Raw genomic sequence first — 23357 nt, forward strand, 5'->3', positions numbered from 1 at the left:
ACTGCATTGTGAGTCAGCAGTTAGAATTGAAGAATTACAGGAAGATGGTTTAAAGTTAAATCTAATGTCAGACAAGGATGTACATTATCCCCTCTGTTATTCATTATCTATATGGATCACATTATGAAACAAAGTGGTATTAAACCTGATATCGGAATTGGAAATGTTAATCTCAGCTCTCTGCTTTATGTAGAGCATAAAGACAAAGACAACGAAAATAGGCAGAAACATTGAAAATATCAACTGAATTATGAATGGAGAACCTATAGAACAAGTAAAACATTTCAGCTACTTAGGCACGATTTTTAGTGAAGATGGTAAATTAAATATGGAAATTGACAACAGAATCAACAAAGCTGGTATGGTAGTAAGTCAACTGAATAAATTTATATGGAATAGAGAGAAATTAGCCAAAACACCAAATTACTGTATACAAGACGGTATTCAAACCAATTTTAACTTATGGATCTGAGAGCTGGGTCAGAAGTAAAACACTTGACCAAAGACTAGAGACCACAGATATGAGAATCCTGAGAAAGATTAGGGGTATGAACAGATGTCAATGGCAATATCATATCAAAAGCATGGATATTAGGAAAGAACTTGACATTGTCAGCATCCAGGAATATATTAGAAGAGCTAATCTAGTGTTGTCACTTAAACAGAATGGGAGAAGAAAGATTAGCAAAAGAAGTGTTCTCTGCCAGGCTGGTAGGAAAAAGACCCAGACGAAGACCAAGATATAGGTGAATTGATACAGTAAAAAGTACCTTAGAAGATAGAAATATAAGATCTGATAATGTTGGCGTCTTGAGAGGTAACAGACTGACTTGGTGGAAAATTGTAGATAGGAAGTTAGTAATGATGTAATTTTTCATGTAGTACTATTATATCTTGTACACCCCTTGAGGGTATATATATCAGGAATTTGATGATGATGACACTGCATAACTTAGAAGGCTTGATCAGAAGATCAAATTCTGATACTGGAGTTGGAACTCCCATAAGGGAAATAAAACTCAATATGAGAATTAGATAAGAATTTCCCTACTGAGTGTTCCTGATAAGATTTATGCAAATCTGAGAAGAGGCTAAGAAAAACTGTGAAAGAAAAATTTGGATAAGAATAAGCTGGACTCAGGCAAAACAGAGGTTGTTGAGATCAGATTTTCACTTTCTGACAAACAGTTTAAAAAATCATGGCAATATAACAAGGATCTGCATTTAAGTTTTTGTAAATCCAGAGAAGATATATGACTAGGTGCAAAGAAGAATGCTGTTGAAAATGCTACAATTATATACAACGATCCTGATCTTATCCCATCATATCCATCTCATTCTCCAAAAGTTTCTATCTTTCACTTTCCTTCCAAAGAATTCTTTACGCACCTTTAAAAAATCCAGGTTTAAAATTCACACGTCTCTTGCCTCACCGATAATTCTCCCACATCTTTCTTTCTCTCTCTCTATCCCCACATTTCCACCCCCCCTTTCCTTTCAGTCATACTTTAACAGCATTTAACAGCAGATAAATGGAACAATATATAAAGCAATATATACTCTATATTTAAGTTGTAAGTTAGCAGAATTGAAGAAAGTACAGACAGGTGATTTGATGTAAAATTTGGTGTAAAACAAGGGTGCACTTTATTTCGACTATTGTTTATCACCTATATTGATCCATTATATAAAATAGCCATTTCCGATATCATTAAACCTGAAATCACAATTGGAAATATTGAGTTAGCTCCTTGCTTTATGCAAATGATGTGGTACTAAAGAAATCCAGTGCAATTCAGGAAACTTTAACCAAACTGAATACAGAAGTAAATAAATTTGGCATGAAAATTAGCAATATGCATGAACATGGAAAACTTTTTTTTTTGCATTCTCAACTGAAAACCTATAAAACAACTAAAATATTTAAGCTATTTAGGCATTTAGTGAAGATGTCAAATAAGATATGGAAATAGACAATTGAATAAACAAAGCTGATATGGTGTGGAGTCAGTTGAATAAATTAATATGCAACAGAGAGAAATCAGCCAACTAATCTATCATTACACAAGAGAGTCTTCAAAACCAATTTTAACTTATGGATCCAAGATCTAGATTAGAAATAAAACTGTCGATTAAAGACTAGAATTTAGAGTAAACAGAATGGTATCAGTGACATAGTCATATTAAAAATGAAGCTATTAGGAAGGAACTTGACATTGTTAGCATTTAAGAATTCATAAAGAGCTATCTAAAGTGATATAGTCATTTAAAACAGAATGGAAGAGGAAAAGCTAGCAAAACAAGTGTTTAATACCATAATGGCACCAAAAAAAAGACTCAAAGATAAAACAAGACCTAAGTGGAATGATGCAGTCAGAATACCATAGTAATGCTAAATGACAGATTAATTTGTAAGAAGACTGTTTACAAGAGATTAGTAATAATGTAAACTTAATTCTGTAGTATTGTCATAGTATCCTAATACCCCTTGAGGATGCATGTCAGGAAATAGATATGTTCCTGATACGCACATATTTATAAATTAATAGAAATGCATTTTTAAAATAAAGTTTGTGAGATAGTCACCAGAACAGATCTATTTTGCCTATTGCAGGGTCTACTGATCAAACTACACCATTTGGTAGTAATTCATAAATTTGGCCATAGAAAGCCAATGCACAGATGTCTTGTTAAATTGTGAATGAAGCTATGTTATGTAATTTATTATTTTTCATTCACATTTAACATGGCTTATTAAATATTAATCATGGTTTATATAAAATTGTTTATTATTCCTTAATTAAGAATTACTAATTAAATATTTACTCAAAATCTGACTTGCTATTAACTTGTAAAATAATAATATGTTTAGAATTTTGTATAACTAAATATATATGGTGTAACGTAAAGTGTTAATTTATATTTAACTGTATACGTAATCAAAAAGTTAAAGAAGTAGCTTGAATATTCTGTTGTTTTATTTTGTGAAATATTTAATGTTATGTAATCACTCATGAATAATAATAGACCATACATTACATTAGCGAAATGTTTACGTGCAGTCTGTTGTCATGGAGACGCACGCGTAAACAACCACGAGTGGAGTAGAGCGTGGCATTCGAACGTAAGATGGGAGTGAAGGTCATATAGATAGAGATATAGAGAGAGAAAGGAAAAGAAGAGGGAAGGTCATAGATAAGATAGAAAGGAAGAGAAGAATTATTATTAAGGAGTGAGGAGAGAATTTTGCGGAACCAAGATTATAAAATCCTCAGGGCAGAAATTTATGAGTATAGTGTTCGGAAGTGAATCTATAAGAAGTGAAACATAAAGTTTAATGTTATAAGCGAAATCTGCTGTTGTTATGAAGAAAGGTTGATGCCGTAATCAGATAAAAGGAAACTGGACAGTCAATGCGAAAATTCTGATTAGTTCCAGTTAATCTGGATTACGATTAAATTCTATGTTGCCCTAGGAAAAGGTTACATTGGTTACTTGGAGAAAAGTGAACAGGAAAAGATATTAGTACCTAATTACTGTTGTTTGGAATAGTGAAGTGCGACTTACAGTAATACAGTTTAAACTATGGAGAATATTTGTTATGTGTGTTCCGCTAATGTTAATTAAGTTAATTCATAAGTGCTCTCTCAATAATTTGATGTATTGAAGAATTTGTCTGGTAAGAGTAGTTGTATAAGTTTCTCTATTCTAGCATTAACTGTAATATATCTCCGATGCTCAAGGTCCGGGAATATATTTGCTTGGAATATAGCTTACGTAGTTTATTGCCTGCTGTGAATATAAACATTGAGCTGATAGATTTGTGAAGACTGAATAAAATGTGAAATTGTTATATTAACTTGAGATAAGAAGATTTGTGTTTTTGAGACTCTGAATAGTATATCAAAGTTAGAACATTGAATTAGCATCAGTGACCTAAGAAGAAGTGTTAATTGTATAGTTCCATTTTAAAATAGAGTTCTTGTATTTGTTAACCATATCATATATTAAATGTTTTATTTTGTTGATCTAAATATTGTGTTTGCCTGAATTCCTTATTATTGCACCGTTCATAAATATTCGAATCTTGCGGGAACCCCAAGTAAAAATGATAATTGATGATTCGGCCTAATGAGATGACTGCTAACTTAATTTAGAACTGATCCTACTATTTATATAGACTAATCTAAGGATAGGGTGGCGCAGTATAAATATAAATTTCCCTACTTTTGGATCGGTGATCATTTCGTAATTAGTTGTATTATTCATAAAAGTGACTTGAAACTAGATAGATTTAGAACACGACAGAAAAGAGTCGTCACGACAGTCTCATATGTATGAGCAATTTGCAAAACAGAACTACTCCTACAGAGACAGATATAGTACTTAAGACTGATAAAGGAAGTGAAGGGATGGGAGACATGCAAACAAGACTTTCCGACATTCCTTTACTCACAAGAAATCAATTTTAGGTATTATTTCTGGAAAAATTTCCATCCCACTTTCCATTCTCCTACCCCTGATCTTATCCCATCATATCCATCTCATTCTCCAAAAGTTTCTATCTTTCACTTTCTTTCCAAAGAATTCTTTACGCACCTTTAAAAAATCCGGGTTTAAAATTCACACATCTCTTGCCTCACCGATAATTCTCCCACATCTTTCTTTCTCTCTCTCTCTCTCTCTATCCCCACATTTCCACTCCCCCCCCTTTCCTTTCAGTCATACTTTAACAGCAGATAAATGTATATAGCCATATGCTGCTGAATAAGAAGAAAACCAGTAACATTCTACAAAGATATGTCCAAATTATTCTTCCTATATATTCTTCATATATCTGTCTTTAAAACATCGATAATGCCCTAAAAATTGAGTAAAAAGCCGATGACATTATAAAAAAGAGGTACTCCTAAAAAAATCAATTTTAGTATTTTATGGCAACTCATCAGTGGGATGGTAGATGTGAGTTAATTTCAGTACTTCTCTTAAAATCATGTAGAGGGATGCCCATAAGTCGTCTAAATTATCCTCTGTTGATTTCTTGATAAAAAAATTCCCTTATATCCATATTTACAAGCCATCAAATACATCTTCAAATATTCAAATTACAGAATTGTCTTCACTAATTAACAGACTACAAAATTTGCTAAAATGTAAACCCACAATATTTCAGACCATTGATTTACTTATGGCACAATTTTCTTTATAAGTTTACTACCAATCAGGATGCAATACCTGCTACGCTGGATTGAATATTCACTTTATCACGACTAAAAACAAATACAGACAAAAACATATTGCCATGTTGTCAACAAAAGCCCCACCACTGAACTATCATTGTACACAATACAATTTAAAATTATCAATGAAATGGATAAAGTTACCATAACTGATTTCTAAGATAATGAAACCAAGATTAAGAACTTTTATTGCTAAAAGACCATAAGATATAATGATAAAATATACAAAGAGCCAACAAGTTTCACTAGCCACTGTCTAGCATTTTCAAGGCTGTACTGGTGTGAAAACAAATGCATCAAGTTACATGAAAAACACACACACTTTAGTAACTGCTAGGCCGTTACATTTGATAATTCGTGTTTGATGGCGTGCATGCATTCGAATGCTTCAGTCAGAATCTGGTACATGACCACGTATTGTGCGGTTTTTTGCATATTGTAGTTCTGTTAAACTGAGAGAAATGATAAGATTTTTCCATAAGATTTTTCATTTAAGAATAATATCTTGATTTCTATTTAAATTATTGCCTGTGCATAGCACCACAGCTGCTTCTTTGAAAGTTCTGTGTCTGTAGTCATTCTCGATGTAAGGCATAGAACTGTTTTTCCAATCTATAACGTCATTTGATGTTGAGAAATGATGAGCTAAACCAGATGTGATGATTCTATTGTGATTGACATCCCCCACATGTTCCTTCTGTCTTATTTCAAAACTTCTAGAAGTCTGACCAATGAGAAAGGCCACATGTGCATGGAATTTCATACACTCCAGGAAATTTGCAGAAAGGTACCTCATCTTTGGGTGATCTTAAGATTTGTCTGATCATGGTAGCTGGTTTAAAAATCACTCTGATGTTATGAGCTTTTAACATTCTCGCCAATTTTGTGGAAACTGAATTAATATATGGAATGACAGCTGTGGACACATATTGGGACACCGTAACACGTTGTTGGAGGTTGTCTTTAAATAGCAATTTGTTTAAAATGTTAGAAGGGTATCTTGAATCAGTTAAACTCCTTTTAATACATAATCTCAAAACATGCAGCAGCTCATCCATTTTGTGCTGTTTATCATTAGATGAAGATTCTCATCAAATGGCTAGCACTACCTTCATGCTGCTGGTCCCATACATATTTCACTAGTTCTGGCTCCTTTTTTTGTTTTTTAAATATTTAATTTTCAGAAATTTCCTTTTCAAAATCTATAGTCCATTTGATTCATCATTTTTTCTTGTTTATTGGTTTTATTTATGCATTATTATCAACACTATTCTCTTACCATATGATTTTGGCTCAAAATATTTTGTCATCTGCACCTTCAAAAAATATACAACCTATAAGACTAATATCCATTTTAAATTGCTCTTCAGTATCTATTAAAATTGTATATTAGTCTTTTAACTTAGCCTCTGGTTGTAGATACAGAGTAGCACCATTACCCAATTAGCTTCGCTATTTTTTTTTTCATTAAGTTATTACTGTTCTTAAATCTTTAGAGTCCTCCACTAATGCATTTGAAATCACTAATTTCATGATGGAAAGCTAGATAACTGACATTTTCTTGCAATAATTGATTTAAAAAAGGCTTTTGATAAAGTCAATCATAATAAGCTACTGGAAATTTTAAGAGATGACAACATTCCTAACCATTCCCAACCTTCAATATATTTATATAATAATAACCAAATTAAAATACAGATAGTCACACAAAATTCTGAATCACAGAACATAAATGCAGGTGTTCAACAAGGATGTAGTCTATAACCACTCCTCTTTAATATGTATATTAATAATATTATAAGAGAGTGGAGGGGAAACAATCAGTTCTGGCATTCACATAAATGATTACACCAACAAATGCAATTTTATTTGCTGACAATCAGGTTCTAATTGAAGATAATGAAGATTCACTACAGTGAGCAGCTTTTTCTTTTAATGAAATAGCAAAAATGTACAATATGGAAATCTCCACTTCCAAAACCAAAATCATGGTATTTAAAGGTCGAGACCCAATTAGAAGCAAAATTTGAATCGATGATATTATAGAACATGTTAATACATTCAAATATCTAGGCTACCACTTATCTTATGAAAGAGAGAAAGACAAGCAACATAAAATAACCAATTATATAGGAATAACAAAAACTATTAATCAGATATTCAATCCAAATTTAATAAGCAAGAAAACAAAAATAAGAATCCATAACTCAATAACAAGACTTATCCTAACATGAAGGAAAGTATCCTAACACATGGTTAAGAAGACTGGACCAAAACTCAAGTAGACAGAAAAAGACTGATAAGCTCTGAAATGAGATTCATGCACAAAACAGCTGGATATAGTAGACTAGACTTCAAAAGAAATAGTGATATCTTAAAGGAACTTGAGGTGATATCTGTTTTAGACTACATTGATCTTTATAGAGAGAGAGAGAGATGAGACAACATACAGAAAGAATGAGTGGAGGAAGACTCCCCAGAGAGATACAGAGATATCAACCTCAAGGGAGAAGGAATAGAGGATGACCTTTGAAAAGATGAGAAGAGACCATAACAGGCTCACTAGGCCTATTACTGGAAAGGAAGAAGAAGACATATAATGGCTATTATCACTAAAAAAATTCATTTCGAGTTCTTCCATGTTTTAGGCCACAATTTGTTTCCTTTGCAACAATAAAACTGTTTTTAATGGTTCCACCATTTCTTCAATATTTTTTTTTAAATATCAGCTAAAATAGTAAAGAAATGTTGTTGTTTTTATTCCTTGGCAATATTCATTTTAATTAATTAATTAATGTTCTTTTAAGCAGTGCAAGCTAAGGCAACTCCGAAGCCAAGGGTTGTATTCTCTAGTCAAAATTACAAAACTTTCATGGTTTCTACATATATAATGTTGGATCTTTAACATCCACTATTTCTATTTAATTTTAATTTTTGCATTTCATCAGTCTCTTGAATGATTTTTCAGTTTAATTTCCTCAATTTACATTTTGTTGCTATAACTATCCATAATGCACAAGTACACAAAAAACAGATGTTATCTTGGTTTCAAAAGATTCAATCCAGTACTTACAGCCAAAACTTACCTCAACCAAGTTTTTTTGAGTAAGTGTTACACAATCACCAAGTTGTGCATTGAAAATATGAGAACTTATGTAAAAGTAAATTCCCCAAAGTCATGCACAGTGGCTGCATTCATACCAAAGCTAGAACATTAACAGGATTTTACAAAAACCATACTAGTATAATTCAAAATTACTGCAACTGATATTAACCACATAAAATAATGTAATTTCTTTCTCATGTGATGAAGTGGATTTGTAGACAAATCCAATATCAATTAATAAAGACAAATCAAACAAATATGTAGAAAAGAGTATCCTTTATAGAGGAGTGACATGTTTTGTATTTGATTATTTTGTGAAATAATCAAATACAAAATTTTGTGAAATCAGTTTTCACAAAATTAAATTTATGAAAACTGAGTTTGTGTTAAGATTCTACTGTAATGTAATCAAGATGCAGGAAAAAAATATTTATATTGTATTATTATCATTATTATTAAAGGAAATATGAACAAACCTGTCCACTTGCTTGTCTTCTTTTATATTTTAATAACATTTCCCTATATCTTTCTTCTGACATTTCAAAGACACACAAAGATCGACTTAAAGAGCATCCAGAACCTTAACAAAAATCAAAACGAAGTAAATATATGCATTATTGTAACTAAGAACTAAATACACTGATGTTTTCTTTAAATAAGTTGAAATTATAAATAAATTATGTATAATCCAGAGAATGTCTGAGAGGCCTTTACATATGTATGGTATATCTCTCAAACAATACATTTGTTTACAAACCTGTGCTAATGTGATGTGATGTTCAAAGAACTAGATATTAAATAATCTTTAAATAATCATAAAGAACATTAAAGATGTATATTTACCAATAAATATATGTAGCATAAAGGAAGAGAAATTTACACATACCTTTTTCTGGGTGTTGTGGCTTTTCTTCTTTCTGCGATGTCCAAACTACTGTGTGTGTGGGGGGGGGGGGGCGATGTGGGAGAATGAAATAGAAATGGAAAAAACCCAGGTTTTTTTTTAATAACATATATATATACACATATATATTATATTATTAGGGATGGGTGGAGCGTTTTTTATATTTATATAGGATGGGAAAGGGGAAGGGGTTGAAAACAGCAACTGATTTTTAGAGGGGGGGAACCCCTTCAACCCCTTCTCTTTCTCCTTCATATTATTCAAAAAAAAAAACAGATTTTTTCCATTTCTATTTAATTCTCTCACATTGCCTACCCCCCCCCCCCCCCACACACACAGTAGTTTGGACATCACAGAAAGAAAAAAAACCACAACACCCAGAAAAAGGTATGTGTAAATTTCTCTTCCTTTATACTACATATATTTATTGGTAAATATACATCTACAATGCCCTAAGAATCCGTGAGTAAAAAAAAAAGCTAATGACATTTAAACAGGGGCACTCCTAAACAGAAGCAGGCAAAATAGCCATAAATATAATAGTTTGTTAAGAGGAGTAACATGGGAGTTTTCCCAGAAATAATATCCATAAAGAACATAATTTATTTTTATGCAAACTTTTGATGAACTTTTAATAGACTATCTAGTATTGATGACATAGTCTGCCAATCTTTAAGTCTGGAACAGAAAGATAGTCTGCCAAGCCTGACTTTCTGTTCCAGAAGAAACAAATTTAATCCTTACATTTAGCATTTAATACTTATACTGCAGATGCACATTGCAGTAAACACCACTATAATAAAAGGATATACTTATTAACAAACTGTTAATAAGTATAAGTAAAAACTCCCAGCCTTAATCCAACAGAACCAATGCTATTTTAAACTCTACCACAAAGAGTAAAAACACAAAAAACATTGCAATAGTGAACTGAATGTCCTCTCAAATAATATCATAATCCACATCACAAAATATACATGTTGAGAGTAATGCTGTGGAAATTATTGCATAAAATTATTTCAGTTTTGTATTAAAAAATAGAAAATAAAAGGGCAAAACCAGATTTCCCCCCCCCCACCTTAGGCAGTAATTTTATATTTGGTCATCATCACCATGCATATCAAGGATTTAGGCCTAGCATTGCCTGTTCCTGCCTTAGAAGTCATAGTTGAATTGTTTAAGAGGATGTCCTGGTTTTCTTTTTCCTAATGGCTTGTACTTTAAGGCTTGTTTTGGTAATCTTTCTGTTTTCATTCTTTGAAAGTGTTCCATCCATTTATGTTTATATTTTTTAATTTTTTCTATTACTGGTTCTTGGTTTAATTCTTTCATATTTGGTATTATATACAAACTCATCATCCCTTTGAAAACCAGGCATCCAAATCTCTACACAATAATCCATATGTGGTCTGATCAAAGTCTTGTACAGTGGAATTATAACATCCTTACTTCTACATGCCGGCGTTCTCCACATCATTACTATAATCCGAAGTGCTTTCCTCACAATTCTAGAAAAATTTCTGGTCCCTATCCACTATCACTCCCAGATCTTTCAGCTCTTCCACCTCTTCTAAGATATCCCTGCCAATCTCTGCATCATATTTTTGCTTCCCAAATTTTAAAACCTTACACTTTGCTACATTGAACTGACATCCCCACCCACACACACACACACTCACACACACACACACACACACACACACACACACACACACACACACACACACACACACACACACACTTGTCCATTCACTCAGTCTATTCAAATCATCTTGCAAGGCTATAACATTTGCCCTACTTCTCATAGCTCTATGCAACTTTGCATCATCTGCAAACAACTATATATCACCATTCAAGCCCCCCTTCTAATGTCATTTACATACAAATTAAACAACAATGGCCCAAAAATAGATCCTTGAGGCATGCAACAAATGACTTTCCTCTTATGGGATGCCACTTATCTCCAATCCAATGAACCAATCTATCATCCAACCCCATCTGTTCCAATTTAATTATCAGACTGTCATGTGGTAATGTATCAAAGACTTTTGCAAAATCTAGATATACTACTGTGTATGCACCTCCCCTCCTTGTCCAATGTATTTGTCATCTTGTTATAAAAAGTAAGCAGAATGCTAAAATGATCTTTCTTTAGCAAACCCATGCCCTCCATCAAAAAGAATTCTGCTAATGTCAATCCAGTTGTAAATCCTGGTCCTCTAGCTTCTCTAACACCTTGACCACAACTCCAAGGCTGCCAGTACGAATCCCGCCTGGGCATGTATGTTTGTGATGGGCAGTAAATGGTGTTGGTGTAGATCAGTGTTTCTCAAAGTGTGGAACGCATACCCCCGGGGGGATACGCGAAAGGTCGTTAGGGGGCATGTGGCAATTTTCAGCTATACATAATTAAGGGAGTCATTATAATTTTCAACAAACAGTTCAATTAGATACAACCGGGATAAAACAGCACTAACTAATGAATCACATCCCCTCTCCAACAGAAACTGCTGTATAGACCAAGCAAAACCATATGTTGCCAGTGGAACTTATTTCTTAGTTTTAACACGTTGTTAACGTGTTAAAACTAAGAAATATATAGTGAATGTGTTTCAGATATTATGGAATTCGGTTGAAGGGAATTAGCATATCAACTCAACTGTTGAAATGCTAATTTGTCTTTGGTTCACGCGATCTTTTGTTAATACCGCACCAGTCATATGCAGTTCTTCGCTGCTCTACATATCTCAAGTCTTGTAAATTACTGGTAATTTTTGCTTGAAATAATGGGAAAGAAGATGATGCTATTTGGATAGATGACTTTGACGATGCACACAAAGAAACTGTTCTCGATGCCAAAAGTAGTGATAGCGAGTAGGAGATTCCTGGTAAGTCACACCATTTTCAGTTTTTTTCTGAAAACTTTAGTTTCCAAAAATTCCTGCACGTATCTCACAACATGATTTTTAGCTTTAATTTTGAGAAAAAAGTTAGAGTTATATTCGAGTAAATACAGTATTTTTTTTTAGCCTTCAAACTCTTATGTATGGATCATTGGTTAAAGATCAGATTTATAAAAACCCCCAAAAGAGAGCAATATAGCAAATACAAGTAGCTATAAGCAACAAGAAAACGTTGATATTGCATCTGGATCAAATGAAATTGATAAGAGCATGTTGTCTGACATCTCTAGAGAACCAAAATTTAAAAATAAATCATATTTTTTGTTTACATGAACATATAAATTCAAATAAAATAGATATTTAATTAATATTTTAAATTAATTTTTAATTAATTAATTTATTTATTTTTAATTAATTAATGAATCTATTTTTTAATTAATTAATTGGGGCACTTGGTAATAATGAAAATTTAAGAAGGGGTATGTGGATATCTGAAGTTTGAGAAACACTGGTGTAGATGATGCAGTGCACTGTAGTTGGTGAATTGAATAGTGGAGATGGAGAGTTATGGAGTAGGTGCCTTCCCTCGATGAGTCTTTGGACTCCTTGGAGGTGTCACATAATCATAATAATATCTAGTCCTATGGTCTTACTGACATCAAGATTACTCAAGCCTTCATATACCTTCGGCTTACTCACTATCAGTGGTTCTTCCCTCCTTCCCACTATCTCAAGTTTTGCATTATGTTGCATTCACAAGGATAGAATATTTTAATGAATTGCTCATTTAACACCTCAACTATATTCTCCTCAATGGTTATCATTCTACCATTATCAATGAATATCATCATCCTTCCATAATCTTTCTTCCTTCTACTGGCCACATAAAAAACTCCCTAGGATTTTTTTTAGCCTCATTTGGTAACTGCTACTCGCACTGCATTTTTGCTAACTTTATCAAGCAAGTTGCCTTCCTTGCTTGTGCTTTGTGCTCCTCACGTAAATGATTATTGCCACTCATCTTGTGCTACCTCACACAATGCCTTTTTCTTCCAGATTGCATGCTTCACCTCTTCAGTCATCCATTTTACACCTACCTTATTTAATCTCCTGACCTTTGGAATACACTCAGTCATTGCCTCTGTCAGACAGTTCCTAAGTAGGGATCAAGCAGCAATGATTTCCTTCCCATCCAATTCCTCATTCCATGATATCACTGCAAGCCACTTGCTGAGTTTATCATAATCACCTGCTTTATAGTTTCACATATAACTCTTTCTCAACAAATTCCTGATCTAGCTGGCCACACTAGTGATCATGGTTGCTTTCAACAATTGGAGGAAGATTTGACACTTCATTTACAATAATGAAGTGTCATCTGCCACCACTTTACACCACACTGCTTCAAAACCACTATCACTATCTGCTCCTTGCATCTCCACCCTAGATGGGTACAACTTCTCCTCTTCCCTGTCTGTCTTCAGGAAATCATCTGAAGGAATGTCTTCAGAATATCATCGTCACTCAACCACATCTCACTTATTCCAAATTTTTAGGTGAATGAAATCTATCAATGCTACAGTTTCATTTCCCTTATTACTTCTAGAATTCTTAGACATGCACAGCTCATTTCTGTTTTTATAAGTCTCACTGACCCCACTGATATTACTCCTCTCCCCAGACCTAAATGTTACCCCACCACCCTTGACTATTTTAATACTTTCTTGCACACTCACACAGCTACTCCTGAAACCATCACTATACTTCTCATGCATGTTATTTCAATTAAATATATATATATATATCAAAATTTATCTATCCTTGGGGTTTGCACTGACAAGCTAAATTTTATATTCATATTTTGAATCAATTGTAAAGATAAGGAAAAAAAAACAATAAGATTTCACTAACTATACCAAAATGAAGGAACAAAAAAAAAAAAAAAAAAAAAAAAACTGAGTGTGGATAAGTCAAGATAAACCAACATGCAATAGCATAGAATTTCAATGACCATATTTCTACAATACACACCACTGCTATTTGGGGGGGGGGGGGGGGAGAGAAACACAAATAAATACTCAATATTGCTTTCACTATTAAAATAGCCAAGACAACAGTATCATCTACTGTGAAGAGTTATAAATCTGGAAAGAAAACTGTAGATGAGATCATTAAACAAAGAAAACAGTGAGAAAAAGTACAAAGGATTGGCAGGAACCTTACACAAAGGAACATGAGAAAGCACAAATGCAAACCCTATAAAAAAAAAACACAGAACTAAAAGAGTAAACAATTATAATAAATTCCAGAATTCGTGTTTAAATTTCAAAATGTGATGTAGCTTAAACTAATATTGCTTACATGAAATATTTATAATACACTAAATGTGCATTTTGTACAAATAAAATAAAAAATAACCTGAAAACTCTGGCAGTTAAGACAACATTTTAATTGGTCACCTTCAATTACAGAGGAGAGGAAAAAGTGACTGGTGTGAATAAGTGAACTTTCTAACTGGATAAAGAAACCTAATAATGGAAAGCTGACATTAATCAACTCTGTTGTCTTAAAAGTTTAAATTAAAGAAATTTTGTACAAAACACAGTACTTATTTATTCAAAATTTAATTAAAACTTATGAAATCTGAAAAATCAATTTTTTACTCATAAGATAAACAATTCTGCTTCTTTTCAGTATTCTAAGGCTCTACTAAATTGCATCAATCTACCAAAATCTGTCTTCTTCTAGATCAATGTTATGCCACCCTGTCATCAAAAATCAGCTTTTCCAGCCTTTCTTTAGCTGATTCTGTTTAAGTAACAATATCACCATAGATTGGATCTGCTTCCACATGCATGAACACTAATGAAGTTTCTTCAACTTCGTTTTTAACATGATTCTGAAATAATATTATCAGTTTTTTCCCCCAAAGCTCTTCAGAATGCTCACATTTGTGGTTCCTGGTCTTCAATCAAATGCTTTACTTCTCACCCAACTTTCCATATCATAAGTTATAATCAGTATAAACATTGTCTTGTACATTGTTAGTTTAGTGTTTTCACTGATTTCTTTCTTATTCCATATAGATTAATTTAACTTACTCAAAATCATATTAGCCTTTCTATTATCTATTGTCATCTTCAGTAAAAATTGCACTGACAGTGTACTTTGATGGGTTTTTTTTTTATTTCATTAATGGCAAACCTATAGAATGGTGAAACTACAGAACAAGTAAAATATTTTAGCTATTTAGGCACAATTTTTAGTGAGGATGGTAAATTAAATAGGGAAATAGACAACAGAATTAGTAAATCTGGTATGGTAGAAAGTCAGTTGAATAAATTTATATGAAATAAAAAAGAAATTAGTCAAAACGCTAAATTAGCTGTATACAAGATGGTGTTCAAACCAAGTTTAGCTCATGGATCTGAGAGCTGAGTTAGAAATAAAACACTTGATCAAAGACTGGAGACCTCTGATATAAGTTCTGAGAAAGATTAGTGGAGTGAACAGATAGCATCAATGGCGGTATCACATTAAAGATGAAGACATTAGAAAAGAAACAACCATTGTTAGCATTCAGGAATGTTAGTAGAGCTAATCTCAGGTAGTATGGTCACTTAAATAGAATGGAAAAGGAAAGATTAGAAAAGCAAGTGTTCTTTGCCAGGTTAGCAGGGAAAAGACCCAGAGGAAGACCAAGATAATATAATGATATTGGAATCTTGACAGATAACAGATTAATTTGGAGGAAAATTGTTGATCAGAAGTTAGTAATGGTATAACTTTTTCATGTAGTACTGTCATAATTGTCCTGTACACCCCTTGTTGGTACATATCAGGAGTTTGATGAGGATGATTAACTATTTTTATAGTCTTTATGCCAGAGCTTCCCAAACTGTGTGTTGCGATATGTCAGTGTGTCGGCTGCACTGTGAAGGTGTGTCGCATGAACATAAAGCATTAAACAGAATAATCGCTGAAATTTTCCACAGTGGAATCCATTTCACAAAGTACCGGTACAACTTTTACTTAGCGCTGTCAAAATTATATATACAAACTATCTTTTAATTATTTTTAACCTTTAAAAATATTTCATATCAATATATTTCGATAAATAATGGAGAATAAATGCAGCAGAATTCACCCTGTGGTTTTATCACGTAGTAGTCGCTCGGTTCTTATTATCATATTATTATCGTTCAACCAATAAAAATAAAGTGCACCACTTATTCATACAAATGTTATTATTGATGTTTATTCTAACTGCAACGTGAATAAACGAAGAGCAGGTGCTTGTATTTTATGTTTAGTTACTGTTAAAGCTTTACAATAAATTTGCACAGTTTTATTTATCAAATTGGTGTTGAATTACCTGTAAAATAGATAAGTTTCTAATTAATAAAAGAAAAGCTGAAGGTGGCATTTGTGATGAACAAAATGTATCAACTATAGAGGAAACTACGCAAGAATCAAATGTTGAACGGTCTGCATTAATACCGACCATGTGACCCATGAGAGGTACATCAGGCTGAATTACTGTGCCACGAAATTATGTTTGTCTAAAAACTGTGTCACCAACATGAAAAGTTTGGAAAGCACTGCTTTATACAGTTAAATGTCAAACCAAATTTGTCACAAAAATTCTTAATTTAGAGGTCACTTATGACTGAAAGCTAAATAACTGGGAAGAAATCTCCATTTAGCCTTTTAAAGAACTAAGGCTTCTGAACTAACTGAATCTTCACCTTCTCATGGTACACATTGTTAATAGAAGTCTACCTGGATAATGAATAAATGAGGATTGTCTAACAATTTGGGATTTACCTGAAAAAAACTGTATGTCGCACTGGCATAAATCAAATGACAATGATGGAAAAAGATGAGGTGTTTTGCCAGCTGGCACATCATCCAATTAAACAAGGCTACTAATGTTTTCATCATGGGAGTAGAACAATGAAACAGAACAACTCCATATCAAAAGCAGCAGAATTCAAGATAGGCACTGCCAACACAAATAGTATCTACAGAAAAGAAGTTGAACTGACAGAATAATTGGAGAAATACCATGCTGACAAAATTAATGTTGCCAAAACAAAGAAAACAGAAACAGATGAGGTTATTCTAAATAACCATTACTAAATGTTATATTCAGGATAATAATCAGGTAATGGAAGGAGTAGCTACAGCAGCCAACACTAAATATGAAGATAATCTCCATAGGATGAGTCACTTAAAGTTCAAAACCAGATAACTGGGAGAAGTCCTCCACATTGCCTTTAAGGAATATGAAGAACTGACTGGGTCTTCTGATCTAATGTCCAATGTCCAATCATCATCATAACATAATGCGACCTCAGTTAGTAGGTATCCACTGAACACTGAACAAACAAGGACTGGTGGGAAATTATGGACTTGGCCAACCAAACTGTTGGCTTAAACCATAAATTCACATGATAGTATATCATGATGAGATTTCATGCCAGCTGGGGCATTCACCCAGTTAAACAAGGCCATTAAAAGTACCATGTGGACATATAATTGGCATTAATGAGACAAAAAACAAAAGATTTATCTTTTTTTTTTTTTTGTAATATGGAAAGTGGGATCTTACTAAATAATAAGTATAGGATGTTATATTTGTTCAATAATGCTCAAGGGAAGGAAGGAGTAGCGATAAGATTCAAACACAAACATGAAGACAAACTTCTTGATTGGAAGGCAATAACAAATAGAGTTATGTGCACCAACTTCAAAATGGGAAAATGGACAATTAAATTTATTTGTGCCTATGGTCCGACAAAAGGTTCACCTGAGTAAAAAGTGGAGGGCTTTTTTTTGAGTCACCAAAGCAGGCATCTAACATAAAAAAAATTGATCTAAACAGCAGAATCTCCCAGGCATATTGAAACATTTCAGGAAAATTTGGAGTAAAGAGCAAGGCTAATAATTACTGGATTTCTGCTCAGGATGCAGACTAATTATTACTAACAACAAGCTCTAACATAAAGATGTGCACAAGTATATGTGGAGAAAAGACACAGGAAATAAGAAAAACCTCACTGACTATGGTAATATGAAAACAGCATGAAGATAGAGACATCTTCATGCTGTTTCAGGATACAAGAGTATACAGAGGATTTGAAAGTGATTATTACACGGTTTTAAGACATAAAACCGTGTAATAATAAGAAAGTTTTTAAAATAATTCAAATTTAGTAGCTTTTACATGTAAAATGTAGACTCAACTATACAAATATTCAGAAAAAAAAATGAAACAGTTCAAAAACAAGAACCAAACCTCAGAGTCTCAGTAACAAACTCTGCAGAAAAAAGAAAACATTGACTGAATCGGCTAAGGAGACAAGTGGTGAAACTGTCAGAATGGAAAAATGTGGACACAAGAAGCAGTTTCGAAAATGAAGAAAGCATACTGAAGCTCCTAGCAAATAAGTCGGCAGATGCCCTAAAAGAATACAGAGAAACATATAAGTGAGCTAAGCTATGTGTAAACAAATGTCATGGGAAGATTTCAAGACCAAGATCTAGGTGGATTGATTCAGTAAGAATAGCCTTAGAAGACCAAAATGTTAAATATGACAATATTGGAGGGCTGCCAAGTAACAGATTAATTTTGGGGAAATTGCAGATATGAGATTGGTACTAATGTAAAATTAATCATGTGGTACTGTCACAGTAGTCTGTACATCCCACTTGAGAATACATATCATGAAATTGGTGATCTTCCATGACAAGCAATATCAAATAGATGGTGTGGGCAAACATCAAAATGAAGAACTGGACAGTGAGAATTATTTGTCTATAGTCCCATAGAAAAGTGGAGGAATTTTTCGAGTCATTAGAGAAGGCAGCTGACAAAAAAGAAAAATTGGTCCTTGTTGGAGATCTAAACAGCAGGTTAGGAAATTAATATAAATAGAATTTAGAATAAACAGAAAACTTGGGGAGCATTTGGAGAAAATAACAAAGATAATAATGGGATAGGAAGGTGAAGAGAGAGTGGTTTATAGAATTTGGAGAGCAATGAGTACAGCAAATGAATGTTATTACTGAATGCAATACGGAAGCTAAATTGAAGAATTTTAAATTTGACATTCTCTCATACCTTTTAATAAAATTAAAGAACTGATTCCTGATGATATATCCAAGACAGATATCCAATTAAGTTAAGACACATTTTTGAAAGTGAAATTTTCATTTCTAAAAACATTTTATTTTTTGCTTTCCTCTATAAGGTATTCTTAAATCAAGAATAACTCGTATTTTAGAATTAGGAATCATCATCAAATGATGAAAATCCTAAAATATAGGTTATTCTTGATTTCTTGAACAGATATCAATTGCTAAATTGGGAGACTGTCATCCTAAGACCAAATTAATATTTATTTTATTTATTTTATTTTTTTCAAAACTTTGGACTACTGTTTTTTTTTTTTTTTTAAACTTAGATGGCACCATATTAGGACTTTAGTCTTGTGTTGCACGCTGCAATCACTTATACTAGCCCCACTGTTATACACTGAATTGTGGTTGTCTCGCAGTTGCAACAAACTTTGTTTGTGTGCTCTGAAGATGCTGGATATAATACCAACGAAATATTAGCTTTAAAGTTAATAAATAGTTATTTTCTTATCAATCTGTGTTCGATTCAATACCGTTTAAATTCAATTCAACAATTGCTAGCTTATAAACCTCAGAAAATGGCCAGCTAGTGATCATGTTGCTTGCCCTGTATAACTTACTAGTTTTTATTCCATTTTGTTTTTTAATTTCAAGTTTTTAAAATTTTTAGTTTCCATAATTTTACTTGTTAATCTCTCAAAATCTATAGTCCATTCGATTTGCTTACCAGTTTTATTTGTTTCATTTTCAGCTATTCAATATACATATTTACATTCACATAATAGAGCTGCACTTTCAACACCTTTGGTCTTATATGTTTCAGCTCAATACCTTGTCATTCCTACCATCAAAAAATATACAATCAGGTATGTCATTTTAATTACTCTTAATATAAATTTAAAAAATTTATATTAGTCAGATGAATTAAATTAGTTTTGATTGGAAAGTAAGGTAGTTCCATCACCAAATAAACCTGCTATCTTTTGATACCGATTTAAATTAGGAGTAACAAAATAAAGTTTTCAGAAAATTATATATATAAAAAGAAAACACTTTAAACTAAACTACAAATAAAACTCGCACACAGATTCATATCCCAGGATATCATGCATACATTATATTTTCTAAATTAATCTATTAACTCATTAAGAGATTGAGTGTATGTGTTTTTATAACCAAAAGAAAAACAATTTACTAAAAACATGTATGACATAAAATAGATATAATTTAACTATGTAAACACCAATATATTCTTCAGATCACAACTTCAAACAGTATGAAACACAGCTTACCGGCCATTATGGATCAAATACGCATCCTCATATGCTTCGTATCCATCATATATTTCAATGTAATATCAATGGTATTACAATTTTAATATGCACTTCGCATCCATGATAACCTTGACGTCTATAGACGTCTTGGCCGGTAGTGTGGTTAAATTCTTCCTAAATCAGAAAATACTGAAGAAAGCATATCTTGTCTTCATCCAAAATTCTTAATTCACTTTCTATATGAAAGTCACTGTAAGCTTCATTTAATAAATTGCTAAAACTATATTGACAGTTTCATACTTTAGAATGAATTTACTTTCTATATGAAAATCTTAGTAAAAACATAATCAAATCACTCTTCAGACTGATCTGGAAATAAAACAAGTTCGTGACTCACAAATAAACTTTCCTGGGGGCCCATCAATAAACTTCACAATTTTTTTTTTTTTTTAAAGATTTCCTCTCCCAATCTTCCATTTCTTTTCAAGCTTCATATACTGTAAACAGAAATCACCACAATTCTCCTCCAACTGTGTTCTCTTTGCCTTCTTCCAAACAACTGATACTTAGTGACACCCATTAATGTTCTTTTCACTTCTGTGCATGCTTGGAAATACAGCAGAGTTGACTAAAGTACAATAGTTGATTGAAATACACTTCAGTCAACTATTTTGTACCACCATTACTGACTATATCATTGTGCTTTAAAAGGTGATAGAGTTCCATTTCACAGTACAAGAAAGTTACTTAATTATAATTTCATAATGAAATCAGCAGGATTATAACATTTCCTCATTTCACAATGTTTTTTGGGTAAGTCACTCAATTATTCCTGCAATGTGACGTACAGTGGTAACTTTGGCTTCTCTCATAAGTAATGACATACAATAAAATTTGGCAAATTATGAACACATTTATCTGCTAAACTTCTCATCTTAATCCTCAGTCATTTATACTTATGCATGACTTCAATGATCAAAATTAAAACAACATCTCAAAATGTCTTGCTTGCAACATACAAAAAATGTTTAACTAAGAAATTTACAAAATAATACTATATCATTAAGTTTATTATTAACTTTACAACTTCATAAAATAACATTGTAACAAACTCCCAATTCTAAATTCAATTCATTTCTTTGTTTTTATTATTATCATTTATGGAATTATCTGAATTTTAATACAGATATCCTATAGAATACTTGTCATAAAATTAAATTATCTAGTTAGATCTTTAGAGTCAGATGCTGAAGAGGAGTCTTCTCAGTATAACTGTAAAAATGAAGATTTTCAAATTAACAAAACTAATAAGTTCAACAAGATTAAAAGCAAACTATTTAATTATGAAATCTTAGAAAAATCTCTTAGAGTTGAAGGCTCAGGAGGAAGATCCCATTTTGACAAATGTACATGAAAGAATTCAAACAGGGTGAATCTGTTCCATCTCCATCTATTCATTGGAACATCAACATTGGTGATGTGCCACACCGGTCCTCACTAAGTGGAAATGTTGTATGCTTTTCTGAAGGTTTCAACTCTCTGAAGATCAGCTGCTCCAGACACACCATCAATCCATCTCAATGACGGTCTATTCCATCCTCTTTTTCCAGAAACTTTACCTTATATCACTATTTTGAGAAGCCCTCTTTCCATCCTTTCAATGTCTCCAAAGTATTTCAACTTTCTTCTGTCAATAGCCTTATTGACAGAAGAAATGTTCTGCCAATTCTTTCTAGCACCCATCCATCTGTCCACCTTTCAGTATATGATAACCTCAACAGTCTTCTGCAACACCACATCTCAGAAGCAGCTATCTTTTCCTATCAGACTTCTTTAGGTTCCAAGTCTCACATCCATAAGTCACTGTTGGAAATACAGCTGTTGTGAATCTGTTCCTGATGAATTTTCTTTCCTTGAAATGATGAAGATGGTTTATTATTATCAAGACAGATGGATGAAGAATTAAAAGTAAGAAATTTAGTTTAAATTATAAAGAAACTTTAGATTCACTACACTTTTCATGATTCTGATTTTGGTAGTCATCAAGGATTTGAGAGAATCTGGCAATGAATTAAGAATGGGTACATTTGGAGAGGTAAGAGAAATGATATTAATTCATATGTAAAATTCTGCCATCTATGCCAAAGGGCCTATAGAAGCATAGCACCTCTACAACCTTTTTCTATATCAGTTAGGCTGCTTCAAGCTGTAAGCAAATGATATAATTGGGCTGGTCTCCAAAACAAAGCAAGGGAATAAACACATCCTTGTAGCTACTGATATGCTATCACACTTTCCAGAAGTGACACTATCATGAAAGATAAGACTATTGAAATTGTAGCTAATAGGTTTTTGAAGCTGATAATTTCAATGTATGGTACCACTTAAGCACTTCTTGAAAGGAGTAACCTTTCTGGCAGAACTTACATTGCAATTCTGCAATGTAAGTTCTTTTACCAAACCTTACCATCCTCAAAGTAATGGAATGTGTGAAAGGCTAAATGAGATGTCTGACTGAGAGTCGCAGTTTTCACAAAATTTCTTTGCTTATAAAAAAACAGAAATTTCATTCTGCAATACTATAAAAGAGAAACCCACTATTGAATTACATGGTTTAGATCTTAACTTCCCAAATTAATTAATATCCACACATATAAACTCAGGTTTCGCAGATATCGAATATCTTGAGGATGTAGCATAAAAAAATTCACTTGTCAGGAACTTATAGCAGAAACTAGTAAATTTAGTTCCTAGAAAACAGGAGCATTCATCAGCTGATTTAGAAAA

The 23357-nt window shown here is 32.6% G+C and overlaps 1 protein-coding gene across 4 annotated transcripts in view; it reads right to left on the reverse strand.

The window, feature by feature from the left end:
• Positions 1-23357, reverse strand: part of LOC150108262 (uncharacterized) — a 406756-nt gene that overhangs the window by 239908 nt on the left and 143491 nt on the right. For all 4 annotated transcript variants that reach the window (XR_016548126.1, XM_090390668.1, XM_090390669.1 and 1 more), the window contains one exon: positions 8823-8926. Coding sequence is in view for 3 of the 4 variants with exons in the window: in XM_090390668.1 (XP_090246794.1) it covers positions 8823-8926 (104 nt within the window). In the remaining variant the exon portion in view is untranslated. The remainder of the gene's footprint in view (positions 1-8822; positions 8927-23357) is intronic.

The sequence above is a fragment of the Typopeltis vanoorti genome, chromosome 3 (genome assembly GCF_054136105.1).
Source record: "Typopeltis vanoorti isolate ZY-2024b chromosome 3, IOZ_Tvanoo_1.0, whole genome shotgun sequence".
NCBI lineage: Eukaryota > Metazoa > Arthropoda > Arachnida > Uropygi > Thelyphonidae > Typopeltis > Typopeltis vanoorti.